The 12,958-nt window shown below is 42.9% G+C and overlaps 1 protein-coding gene across 5 annotated transcripts in view; it reads left to right on the top strand.

The window, feature by feature from the left end:
- Window positions 1-12,958, top strand: part of LOC118386425 (diacylglycerol kinase beta-like) — a 171,169-nt gene that overhangs the window by 100,138 nt on the left and 58,073 nt on the right. For all 5 annotated transcript variants that reach the window (XM_052522797.1, XM_052522800.1, XM_052522799.1 and 2 more), the window contains 4 exons: window positions 868-942; window positions 7,476-7,561; window positions 7,886-7,975; window positions 10,899-11,059. In XM_052522797.1, the coding sequence (XP_052378757.1) occupies window positions 868-942; window positions 7,476-7,561; window positions 7,886-7,975; window positions 10,899-11,059 (412 nt within the window). The remainder of the gene's footprint in view (window positions 1-867; window positions 943-7,475; window positions 7,562-7,885; window positions 7,976-10,898; window positions 11,060-12,958) is intronic.

The raw sequence follows: 12,958 nt of genomic DNA, 5'->3' as shown, positions 1-12,958 counted from the left end.
TAACATTGCCAAAGCAAGTGAGGTAGACAACATACAAAGTGAATATATAAAGTGAAAAACAACAAAAATTAACAGTAAACATTACACATACAGAAGTTTCAAAACAGTAAAGACATTACACGTGTCATATTATATATATATATATATATATACAATGTACAAATAGTTAAAGGACGCAAGATAAAATAAATAAGCATAAATATGGGTTGTATTTACAATGGTGTTTGTTCTTCACTGGTTGCCCTTTTCTCGTGGCAACGGGTCACAAATCTTGCTGCTGTGATGGAACACTGTGGAATTTCACCCAGTAGATATGGGAGTTTTTCAAAATTGGATTTGTTTTCGAATTCTTTGTGGATCTGTGTGATCTGGGGGAAATATGTATCTCTAATATGGTCATACATTGGGCAGAGCTCTCTCTCTCTCTGGCTCACTCTCTCTGTCTGGCTCACTCTCTCTCTCTCTCTGGCTCACTCTCTCTCTGGCTCGCTCTCTCTCTCTGGCTCACTCTCTCTCTCTCTCTGGCTCTCACTCTCCCTCCTTCTCTCTTTCCATCTCTCTCGTGCTTGCTCTCTCTCTCTCTCTCTCTCTCTCTCTCTCTCTCTCTCTCTCTCTCTCTCTCTCTCTCTCTCTCTCTCTCTCTCTCTCTCTCTCTTTCTCTCTTTCCATCTCTCTCCTGCTTGCTCTCTCTCTCTCTGGCTCTCTCTCTCTCTTCTGGCTCCATTTTGTACATAGTAAGAGTTTGTCAGCTTGTGTATGTGCAGTAACTCTAACACAGCTGTCATATGGTCTATGTATATGTATATATATATATATATATATATATATATATATATGTGTGTGTGTGTGTGTGTGTGTCTTCTACAGGGTATTGAGAAAGTTCCAGTACCTGCTGAACCCCAGGCAGGTGTACAGTCTCGACCGAGGGGGACCCATGGTGGGGTAAGACTAATTCATTACTATAGACCCATGGTAGGGTTTGAGTAACTCATCACTATAGACCCATGGTAGGGTAAGACTAACTCATCACTATAGACCCATGGTAGGGTTTGAGTAACTCATCACTATAGATCCATGGTAGGGTTTGAGTAACTCATCACTATAGACCCATGGTAGGGTAAGACTCATCCTTATCACTTTAGACTCATGGTGGGGTAAGACTCATCCTTATCACTTTAGACTCATGGTGGGGTAAGACTCATCCTCATCACTATAGACCCATGGTGGGGTAAGACTCATCCTTATCACTTTAGACCCATGGTGGGGTAAGAATCATCCTCATCACTATAGACCCATGGTAGGGTAAGACTAACTCATCACTATACACCCATGGTAGGGTAAATACACCTGCATTTGGGGTGTTTCTCCCATTCTTCTCTGCAGATCCTTTCAAGCTCTGTCAGGTTGGATGGGGAGAGTCGCTGCACAGCTGTTTTCAGGTCTCTCCAGAGATGTTCGATCGGTTTCAAGTCTGGGCTCTGAATGGGCCACTCAAGGACATTCAGAGACTTGTCCTGAACCACTCCTGTGTTGTCTTGGCTGTGTGCTTAGGGTCATTGTCCGGTTGAAAGATGAATGTTTGCCTCAATCTGAGGTCCTGAGCACTGTGGAGCAAGTTTTCATCAAGGATCTCTGTACTTTGCTATGTTCATCTTTCCCTTAATCCTGACTAGTCTCCCAGTCCCTGCCGCTGAAAAACATCCCCACAGATTGATGCTGCCACCACCATGCTTCACCGTAGGGATGGTACCAGCTTTCCTCCAGACATTATACTTAGCATTCAGACCAAATAGTTCAATCTTGGTTTCATCAGACCAGAGAATCTTTTTTCTCATGGTCTGAGAGTCTTTAGGTGCCTAAACAATAAAAATGAACAGTAAATATTACACTCACAAAAGTTCTCTCTCTCATTGTAAGAAGAGAGGCACACTACAGTGACAGGCTAGCAGATAATAGACATGATATCAGGACAGTGGAGGTTCAGTTAACATGATGTAATGATGCCATTATCACGGACTGGCCGATTAATTGGGACGATTTCAAGTTTTCATAACATAACAAATATTATTATTATTATTTAATTTTTTATACCTTTATTTAACGAGGCAAGTCAGTTAAGAACACGTTCTTATTTTCAATGACGGCCTAGGAACGGTGGGTTAACTGCCTGTTCAGGGGCAGAACGACAGATTTTCACCTTGTCAGCTCGCTCTGAACCTTGCTCTGCATGGGTAACGCTGCTTCAATGGTGGCTGTTGTCGTTGTGTTGCTGGTTCGAGCCCAGGAAGGAGCGAGGAGAGGGACGGAAGCTGTACTGTTACACTGGCAATACTAAAGTGCCTATAAGAACATCCAATAGTCAAAGGTATATGAAATACAAATGGTATAGAGGGAAACTGTTTTGTTAAATGTGATATGTAGCCAGATCGGTGCTGTAGCTACTGAATTTCCTGGAGTGCTGGCATGCTTGTGCTGTGCATCACTGAGCGTTAGTTCAGTTCACCGCAACGACCAGGAGAGACAGCTGTCTGACATTGGTGTCACCAGCCTTGTCAGTGGTACACACACACACACAGCTATGTGTGGCATGCATGCACACACACACCGAGACGTATCGGTGTGATGTTTGCACCGCAGCTGTTTTTTGGGACAGATGAAAGCCCCTGTCGACACCTTTGTCCTGGCCCAGATGAAAGGTCCCTTTGAAGGTGACACTCTCTGGCCAGTCACTAATGCATCTCTCTCTCTCTCTCTCTCTCTCTCTCTCTCTCTCTCTCTCTCTCTCTCTCTCTCTCTCTCTCTCTTTCAATTCAATTCAATTCAAATGGCTTTATTGGCATGGGAAACATGTTTACATTGTCAAAGCTAGTGAAATAGAGAATGAACAAAAGTGAAATAAACAATAAAAATGTACAGTAAACATTACACTCAAAAGTTCCAAAAGAATAAAGACATTTGAAATGTCATATTGTGGCTAAACTCTGTAACGATGTGCAAGTAGTAAATAAATAAACATAAATATGGTATTCACATTGGTGTTTGTTCTTCAATTGAAGATCCACTTCAATTTGCTTACTGCCCCAATAGATACACAGACGATGCAATCGCAATCACTCTGCACACTGCCCTATCCCATCTGGACAAGAGGAATACCTATGTAAGAATAATGTTTATTGACTATAGCTCAGCATTCAACACCATAGTACCCTCCAAGCTCATCATTAAGCTCGAGGCCCTGGGTCTGAACCTCGCCCTGTGCAACTGGATCCTGGACTTCCTGACGGGCCGCCCCCAGATGGTGAAAGTAGGAAACATCACCTCCACTTCGCTGACTTTTAACACTCGGGCCCCACAAGGGTGCGTGCTCAGCCCCCTCCTGTACTACCTGTTCACCCAGCCAAGCACGCCTCCAACTCAATCATCAAGTTTGCAGACGACACAACATTAGTAGTCTTGATTACCAACAATGACGAGACAGCCTACAGGGAGGACGTGAGGGCTCTGGCAGTGTGGTGCCAGGAAAACAACCCCTTGCTCAACATCAACAAAACAAAGGAGATGATCATGGACTCAAGGAAACAACAGAGGGTGCACCCCCCCTATCTACATCGACGGGACCGCAGTTGAGAAGGTGTTCCTTGGCGTACACATCACTGAAAAACTCAAATGGACCACCTACACAGACAGTGTGGTGAAAAAGGAGCAACAGAGCCTCTTCAACCTCAGGAGGCTAAAGAAATTTGGCTTGTCACCTAAAACCCTCACAAAGTTTTACAGATGCACAAAAAGCATCCTGTCAGGCTGTATCACCACCAGGCTGTATCACCACCTGGTACGGCAACTGCACTATCCACAACTGCAAGGCTCTCCAGCACCCGATGTCACAGGAAGGCCAAAAAGATCATCAAGGACATCAACCACCCGGGCCACTGCCTGTTCACCCCGCCATCATCCAGAAGGCGAGGTCAGACCAGGTGAATCAAAGCTGGGACCAAGAGACTGAAAAACAGCTTCTTCCCAAGGCCATCAGACTTTTAAACAGAGTAAACACCATACAACCGTAGTCAGTGTGCAAGCGCCTGGCCCACTACAAGGAGTCACGAGAGAACTATGGGACAAGGATATCCCGGCCGGTCAAACCCAAACCCTCCCCTAACTCGGACGACACTGGGCCAATTGTGCGCCGCCTCACACGTCTGGTTGTGACACAGCCTGGGATCAAACCAGGGTCTGTGTGATGCCTCTACCACTGCGATGCAGTTCCTTAGACCGCTGCACCACTCGGGAGGCCCATGGAACACAATTATTTTTGTCTTACTGAGATTTACTATCAGGGCCCAGGTCTGACAGAATCTGTGCAGAAGATCTAGGTGCTGCTGTAGGCCTCCTTGATTGTGGACAGAAGCACCAGATCAGTATAGTTTTGGCAAGTCGGTTAGGACATCTATTTTGTGATTGACACAAGTAATTTTTCCAACAATTGTTTACAGATTATTTCACTTATAATTCACTGTATCACAATTCCAGTGGGTCAGAATTTTACATACACTAAGTTGACTAAGTTAACAGCTTGTAAAATTCCCGAAAATTACGTCATTGCTTTAGAAGTTTCTGATAGGCTAATTGACATCATTTGAGTCAATTGGAGGTATACCTGTGGATGTATTTCAAAGTCTACCTTCAAACTCAGTGCCTCTTTGCTTGATATCATGGGAAAACCAAAAGAAATCAGCCAAGACCTCAGCTAAGACCTCAGAAAACATATTGTAGACCTCCACAAGTCTGGTTCATCCTTGGAAGAAATTTACAAAAATGCCTGAAGGTACCACATTCATCTGTACAAACAATAGTACGCAAATATAAACACCATGGGACAAAGCAGCCATCATACTGCTCAGGAAGGAGACATGCTCTGTCTCCTAGAGATGAACGTACTTTGGTGCGAAAAGAGCAAATCAATCCCAGAACAACAGCAAAGCACCTTGTGATGATGCTGGAGGAAACAGGTACAAAAGTATCTATATCTACAGTAAAACGAGTCCTATATCGACATAACCTGAATGGCCGCTCAGCAAAGAAGATGCCACTGCTCCAAAACTGCCATAAAAAAGTCAGACTACGGTTTGCAACTGCACATGGGGACAAATGTCATACTTTTTGGAGAAACAAAAATAGAACTGTTTGGCCATAATGACCATCGTAATGTTTGAAAGGAAAAAGGGGGAGAATTGCAAGCCAAAGAACACCATCCGAACCGTGAAGCACGGGGGTGGCAGCATCATGTTGTGGTGGTGGTTTGCTGCAGGAGGGACTGGTGCACTTCACAAAATAGATGTCATCATGTTGAAGGAAAATTCTGTGAATATACTGAAGCAACATCTCATGACATCAGTCAGGAAGTTGAAGCTTGGTCGCAAATGGGTCTTCCAAATGGACAATGACCCCAAGCATTCCAAAGTTGTGGCAAAATGGCTTAAGGACAACAAAGTCAAGGTATTGGAGTGGCCATCACAACGCTCTGACTTCGCTCAACTTTTGTTGGCAGAACTGAAAAAGCGTGTGTTAGCAAGGAGGCCGACAAACCTGACTCAGTTACACCAGCTCTGTCAGGAGGAATGGGCCAAAATTCACCCAACTTATTGTGGGAAGCTTGTGGAAGGCTACCCAAAATGTTTGACCCAAGTTAAACAATTTGAAGGCAATGCTACCAAATACTAATTGAGTGTATGTAAACTTCTGACCCACTGGGAATGTAATGCAAGAAATAAAAGCTAAAATAAATCATTCTCTCTACTATTATTCTGACATTTCACATTCTTAAAATAATGTGGTGATCCTAACGGACCTAAGACATGGAAGTTTTACTATGATTAAATGTCAGGAATTGTGAAAAACCGAGTTCAAAAGTATTTGGCTAAGATGTATGTAAACTTCCAACTTCAACTGTATGTTGAAGAGGGTGGGGCTCGACCTGCAACCCTGTCTCACCCCACGGCCCCTTGGAAATTAACGTGTGTTTTTTTGCCCATTTTAACCGCACACTTGTTGTTTGTGTACATGGATTTTGTAATGTTGTATGTTTTTCCCCCAACACTGCTTTCCATCAATTTGTATAGCAGACCCTTATGCCAAATTGAGTCAAGAGTTTTTTTGCACTCAACACAGCATGAACAAAGACTTTGCCTTTGTTTTGGTTTGTTTGTTTGTCCATTGGGGTGTATAAGATGAATACGTGGTCTGTCATATGGTAATTTGGTAAAAAGCCAATTTGACATTTGCTCAGTATATTCTTTTCACTGAGTAAATGTATGAATCTGCTGTTAATGATAATTAGTGATGTAAAGTACTTAAGTAAAAATACTTTAAAGTGCTACTTAAGTTGTTTTTTATGTATAAGTACTTAAATAAGTATTATTTTTGACAATTTTTACTTTTACTTCACTACATTCCTGAAGAAAATGGTGTATTTTTTACTCCATACATTTTCCCTGACACCCAAAAGTACTTGTTACATTTTCAATGCTTAGCAGGACAAGAAAATGGTCCAATTCACGCACTTACCAAGAGAACATCCCTGGTCATCCCTACTACCTGATCTGGCAGATTCACTAAACACAAATGCTTCGATTATAAACTATGTCTGGGTGTTGGAGTGTGCCCCTGGCTATCCGTGAATTGAAAAAACAATAAAATTGTTCCGTTTGGTTTGCTTAATATAAGGAATTTGAAAGGATTTATACTTTTACTTTTTGATTCTTAAGTACATTTTATCAATTACATTTACTTTTGATACTTAAGAATATTTAAAACCAAATACTTTTAGACTTTTACTCAAGTAGTATTTTACTGGGTATCTTAACTTTAAGTATGACAATTGGGTACTTTTTCCATCACTGACGATAATGCAGAGGATTTTCCCAAGGTTGTTGTTGACGCATATCCCACAGGAGTTATTGGGGTCAATTTTAACTGCACTTTTGTGGATTGGGGTGATCAGTCCTTGGTTCCAAATATAGTGGAAGATGCCAGAGCTCAGGATAATGTTGAAGAGTTTAAGAATAACCATTTGAATTTGTGGTCTGTATATGTTATCATTTCATTTCGTATGCCATCAAGTCTTTTTGGGTTGGAGGGTTTGTATTTTGTCCTGTAGTTCATTCAATGTAATTGGAGAATCTGTTGGGTTTTGGTAGTCTTTAATAGTGTATTCTAAGATTTGTATTTGATCATGTATATGTTTTTGCTGTTTGTTCTTTGTTATAGAGTGGTTTATCTATACATCTCTGTTTTGGATAGATAACTCTTCATGTTGTTGTTTGTGTTCAAAGTTTCCCAGAAGTAGTTTGATTCTATGAATTCTTACATTGAGCTGATTTCTGACGTGCTTTTCCTTCTTTTTCCATCGTTTATTTCTGTATTGTCTCTCTGTATTTATGTGTGTGTATTTGTATATTTATGTATTTATGTCTTCACAGGCTCAACTTCTTCCATGATGTCCCTAATTTCCAGGTGCTGGCATGTGGAGGGGACGGCACAGTGGGATGGATCTTAGACTGTATTGGTGTGTCTCAATCTATTGGATTAAACTCATTCATTATACATGAACACAGTAAAATATGTCCACCTTCATAGCTGTGTGTGTGTGTGTGTGTGTGTGTGTGTGTGTGTGTGTGTGTGTGTGTGTGTGTGTGTGTGTGTGTGTGTGTGTGTGTGTGTGTGTGTGTGTGTGTGTGTGTGTGTGTGTGTGATAAACATAGAACACTATAATACTATACTGTACAGTACTCTGGCTACACCTTAATGTTCTTTCTCTGAAATAATTCAGAGGAATTAATTCTCCATCAGAATTGTAATTATTATCTTATCATTATCTGTCCATCTGCAGACAAGGCCAACTTTGCAAAAGATCCCCCTGTGGCTATCCTCCCTCTGGGCACAGGGAACGACCTGGCAAGATGTCTACGCTGGGGCGGAGGTGAGAAGCTGTGTGTGTGTGTGTGTGTGTGTGTGTGTGTGTGTGTGTGTGTGTGTGTGTGTGTGTGTGTGTGTGTGTGTGTGTGTGTGTGTGTGTGTGTGTGTGTGTGTGTGTGTGTGTGTGTGTGTGTGTGCGTGCGTGCGTGCGTGCGTGCGTGCGTGCGTGCGTGCGTGCGTGCGTGCGTGCGTGCGTGCGTGCGTGTGTGTGTGTGTGTGTGTGTCTGTGTGTGTGTGTGTGTACATAGATCGCAGTGTGAGTATTATTTTACTCACTGAAAGCTCCCATCAGCAATATTTTCCTCAATATCTTCACAATGCACCTGTTGAGTTCTTGTGGTTCTAAACCAGTGGAGGCTGGTGGGAGGAGCTATAGGAGGACAGGCTCATTGTAATGGCTGGAATGAAATAAATGGGTATCAAGCACTTCACACATATTGAAACCACATGTTTGACTCCGTTCCATGAATTCCATTCCAGCCATTACAATGAAGCTGTCCTCCTATATATCCTTCCACCAGCCTCCACTGTCCTAAACACATCCTCATAGAGCTCATTTGAAAGTGTTCTATAATGCAAAGCAGAGTTCTTATATAATCCCTGCTTGTCATTGACTGGGCCTGTTTTTTGGCCAATGATTGCGACCCTGATTATGACAGACTGCTTGACCTAACCCTGGCTTGTGTAGAGTAGAGACCAGCTGAGCACTTTAGCCAGGCAGCGGGCTTATGATCTGATGTTTGGAAACTAAATGGACAGTTAGTTCCCAGGGGCTTTTTGACCAAGCACCAGTTGAATACATTATCTTCTCAAAAATATATTTTTAAAAGCAATTGGATTGTTTCTATGAAGACATTTAAGTGTTATGACCATATTTACAGATTGTACAGTAGTAGATACAAAAGCTGGGACTGTGAGGGATGTACTGTGTCACAGTCGTCTGTTTGTAGAAACATACTGCACATGCGTTTGAATTCCTAGCATAGTAAACCAATCATCTAAATTGGGTTTGGTGATACAATCTCCTATTGATCTCCTGTTAACTGGCAGATGTTATATGACAGATGTTTTTGGCCTGTTTTGTAACTATATCAGTCAGGACAGGGCTGTATGTAAGCATATGTGTGCATCACGTATAGTGGAATATGCTTGTATGCAAACATGAAAGAGCATGCTATTGTGCCATACGTAGTCGGTGAGCTTTTTGTTAAATCTTCAGGGTATAAAGTAGGCTAATTGGCTTCTTACATTACATCATCATTGCTTTCTCCCTCTGTGATTTAGGAAATGTACATGAGGGAGGAAAAGTGTGAGCTCAGACTGTTGGAGAGCACATGGGGGGAAATGCGCGTCATCACACATGGGCCTCGGCTCTCAGTGTCAACGTCCCCTGATGCAGACCTGGGTTCACATTGTTTTTGAAAAATCAAGCAAAGTTCCATTATTTGAAAGATTTCAGATATTACGTGAACCCAGGTCTGGAGCACAGTAGGGGGAACAAGTGCCATCACACATGAACCCTGGCTCTCAGGATGGGTCGCCATGTGAGTGTTAAAGTCCCCTGGTGCTCTGAGTGATGGGTCCTCATTAGACGCTCACACCTCCATGACAGCCACTGGTGTAACCCGAACACCCCGGTCCACCTCTCAGCAGTACTGATCACAGTCATCATTAGAGTAATGGTTCAGACCCACTTGGTCTCCAACACAGAGGACTCGCTCACCGGAGCCCCCCGGGGTTCGGGAGTTCTATCCCATGACACAGTATAATGATGACTCTATTGTGTATGCCTCTACTGTCTACCTCTACACTCTAAAAAATGCTAGGTTGTTTGGTTGACCCAAATGCTGGCTTGTTAGGTTGACTCAACTGCTGGTTAATTTGGTTGACCCAACTGCTGGGTGGCAGGCATTGGGTCACTTGGTTTGTTGATGCTGGGTTATTGTGATCCAGCAGGTCGGATCAGAAGACTGGAGGCAAGGTTTAGTAAGGGAGTGGCTTTCAGATAGTTATTTTTAGCCACCTATTAGAGTGTATGTAATTCAAGTTCTTCTGTTCTGTTGTATAGTTATCACATGTTAAGGTTGAACATTGGCATTTTTGTAGCTTCAATCAGGCTTACAGAAATTTATAAAAGCTTATGCAAATCCAGTTGTTGGGAAAGATACCACCTTATTATAATATGTAATAAGTAATCTTAATACTCTAGAAGATTTTGTAAAATGCAAAAAACTCTCACAGGTTGTCAATAAGATCTATCTGAAAGCCACACCTCTAATAAGCCATGGCCTCCTGAAATAACTTTATATTACTGTACATTAAGAAAGACCCAGCTGCATGTCAACCCAGCATGACAGTAAAAAATAACCAACTAATATTTAAATTAAACCATGTTAGGGTAATCCCAACAACCCAGCATGTTGGGTTATTCACGTTACTGGCTTGGTCAAAATAACCCAGCGTGTGTTGTCCAATATTTACCCAGTGCTGGGTTACCAAAGAACCCAAATTGGGTGTTTTTTAACACAGAATTTTTTGGAGTTTACCAAGAGTCTCTCTCAGAGAGGCCTGGAGGTTATCCCATGGCAGTGTACTTACTTACCAACTCCTCTTCATCCCCTCTGGGACATAAGGCCACAATGACTCTATTGTGTACACCCATACTGTCTGCCATTAGGCTGTTTTGTCAGTGTGAGGCTTTCAGATGTACTCCCTTCTCACCACTCAATCTTAGTTTTCTCTTTGCTTGCTTCTAGGAATCCAAGGCCTCTGACCTCACGTGAAATGGAATACAGAAAGCACTATACAATTTGATGAATACTAGATCTTATTGAATTAATAAAACTTGTTCTGAGAGCCTGGGTCTGTGTGTGATGGCTGTATCTCCCTGTGTCACGTCTCACCCGTCTCTCTGTCCGGTCCTGTAGGTTATGAGGGAGGCAGCCTGCTGAAGTTCCTGCGGGACATAGAACACAGCACAGATATGATGCTGGACCGATGGAACATCGACATTATCCCTGTAGACAAGGAGGAGAAGGGAGACCCAGTCCCCAACAGCATCGTCAACAACTACTTCTCCATCGGAGTGGTGAGAGAACAGACTACACACACACACACACACACACGTTTACACACACACACACACACTCTGTTTATCAGGTTCACCAGGAAATTTTTGTTGACATGCAGAACCAATCACATGCAGAACTCATCACATGCAGAACCAATTTCCAACTTCAAATTTGTATCCTTAAAAACACTCACACACACAATCCTACCTGCCTTTCCATATTCAGATCAAAACAGAAGCAGGACATAGGCCCAGTACTATGCTACAGTATGGGATTGCCTATACCAGCAGGAGTTAAACAATTTGCAAAATCACTGGTGGTTTCTTAGCCTCTCAAGCAGGTTCATTACTGTTTCCCCTTTTAAAGGGAAGGAACCAACATCGCCATTGTCCCTGTTGCTTAGCAACTTGTTATCACTCTACTCTTTGCTCGTTTGTTGAAACAAACTACGATGGGCTCGCCACAAACGTATTACACTAGAGGGACCAGAGGGACCAGAGGGACGAGGTCAAATTAATTCTGTCTCAGTTCTTGTCTTGTTGTCTCTCTGTCAATCCCTGACACTTCAGATGGATGTTTCCTATATCTGTCATTAAAGCTACGGTTGCTTAACTATAAGGTGCCTGCAGCACCTAATTTGAAGGGAACAATCCCTTTTATGGTCTTTCCTGTCTTTATTTTCTTCAAGCCCACCAGGCACCATTGCACGGACGCCTAAAAATACACATCAGGAGTAGATAGTGGGACTAAGCCGAAGTGTCATTGGTACATAATATGTCTGGACCAATCACAGGTAGGATGAGGAGCAGGGAGGAAGGGGCTAGCTTGGCAGGGTTACCATGGACTACTGTGATGTTATGCAACCCGGCATCCCACTGGTCCCACGCCTGCCACATATTCACCAGGTTTCTGCCAAACACAAGGACTCTACCCTCTTGTTACTGCTGCATTATGGGTACACCCTAGCAAGCTGGTCCTGGATCTGTTTGTACTGTACAGACAGCTCCTATGTGCTAATACAGATAATATAGCACCAACAGATCAGAAATCAGGCTAGGAACTCTTTCGAAAGCAGCTTACTGATTTCAGTACTTGATCTCAGCATATTGCTGACTGAACGGAAAGACAACATGCTCTAATTATAACGTGTATTATATCAGCAAATGGCCAAGCCTCTGACCTTTCTATCTAGACAATGGATGTTTCTCCACCATGTGATGCCTGTGTCAGAATGGCCAGGGTGTGGCTAGGGGACCCCCTCTATGTGATTCAGATGTGGGCTGGTGGATGGTAGTGCCAGTGCCAGAATGGTCCACACTTTGGTTGCAGCCACTGTCTAGTATCTATCCCGGCTGTACACCATGTCTAAAGAAGCGCTGGCTATGTTTTAAACTGTTATTGATGATATAATTGTTATTTACAGTCCATTTACTGTCCACTAAACTATATATATATTCTGTGTTTCTCAGAGGACCCTTTAAGCTCAAATTCTGATCCCTTTGAAGGATTCTGTGTTTATGTAATCCGCTTAGACCAATGCTATTCCTATGTTGTAGATGGCACTATGATCCAATACGGCATGGCCCTTCCCCAGGGCAACAGATCGCATCACAGTGACTCCAGCAGCCAGGGACAGATGGCTGTGTATCTGGGCACCAATGACACCTGAGCAAACGAGCGCTAGCACTGTGACTCAGTCACGCCATATAATGTTGTAATCATTGGTGGCCCAGAATCGGGTTCAATATCCATACCCATATTGGGGCAGCACTTCCTGCCATCACACTCACAGACCTTCCCTTCGAAAGGCCGGGGATTGGGTTGCCATGGCGTTGGCGCTCTCAAGGCCAATTTTCAAATCTCAACTGTCATCTGTTTCTTGCACAGTAAGTTAATTGTAGATGACATGGTAGTTG

The sequence above is a fragment of the Oncorhynchus keta genome, chromosome 7 (genome assembly GCF_023373465.1).
Source record: "Oncorhynchus keta strain PuntledgeMale-10-30-2019 chromosome 7, Oket_V2, whole genome shotgun sequence".
NCBI classification, from domain to species: Eukaryota; Metazoa; Chordata; class Actinopteri; order Salmoniformes; family Salmonidae; genus Oncorhynchus; species Oncorhynchus keta.
This window is presented reverse-complemented; position numbering and strand designations above follow the sequence as displayed.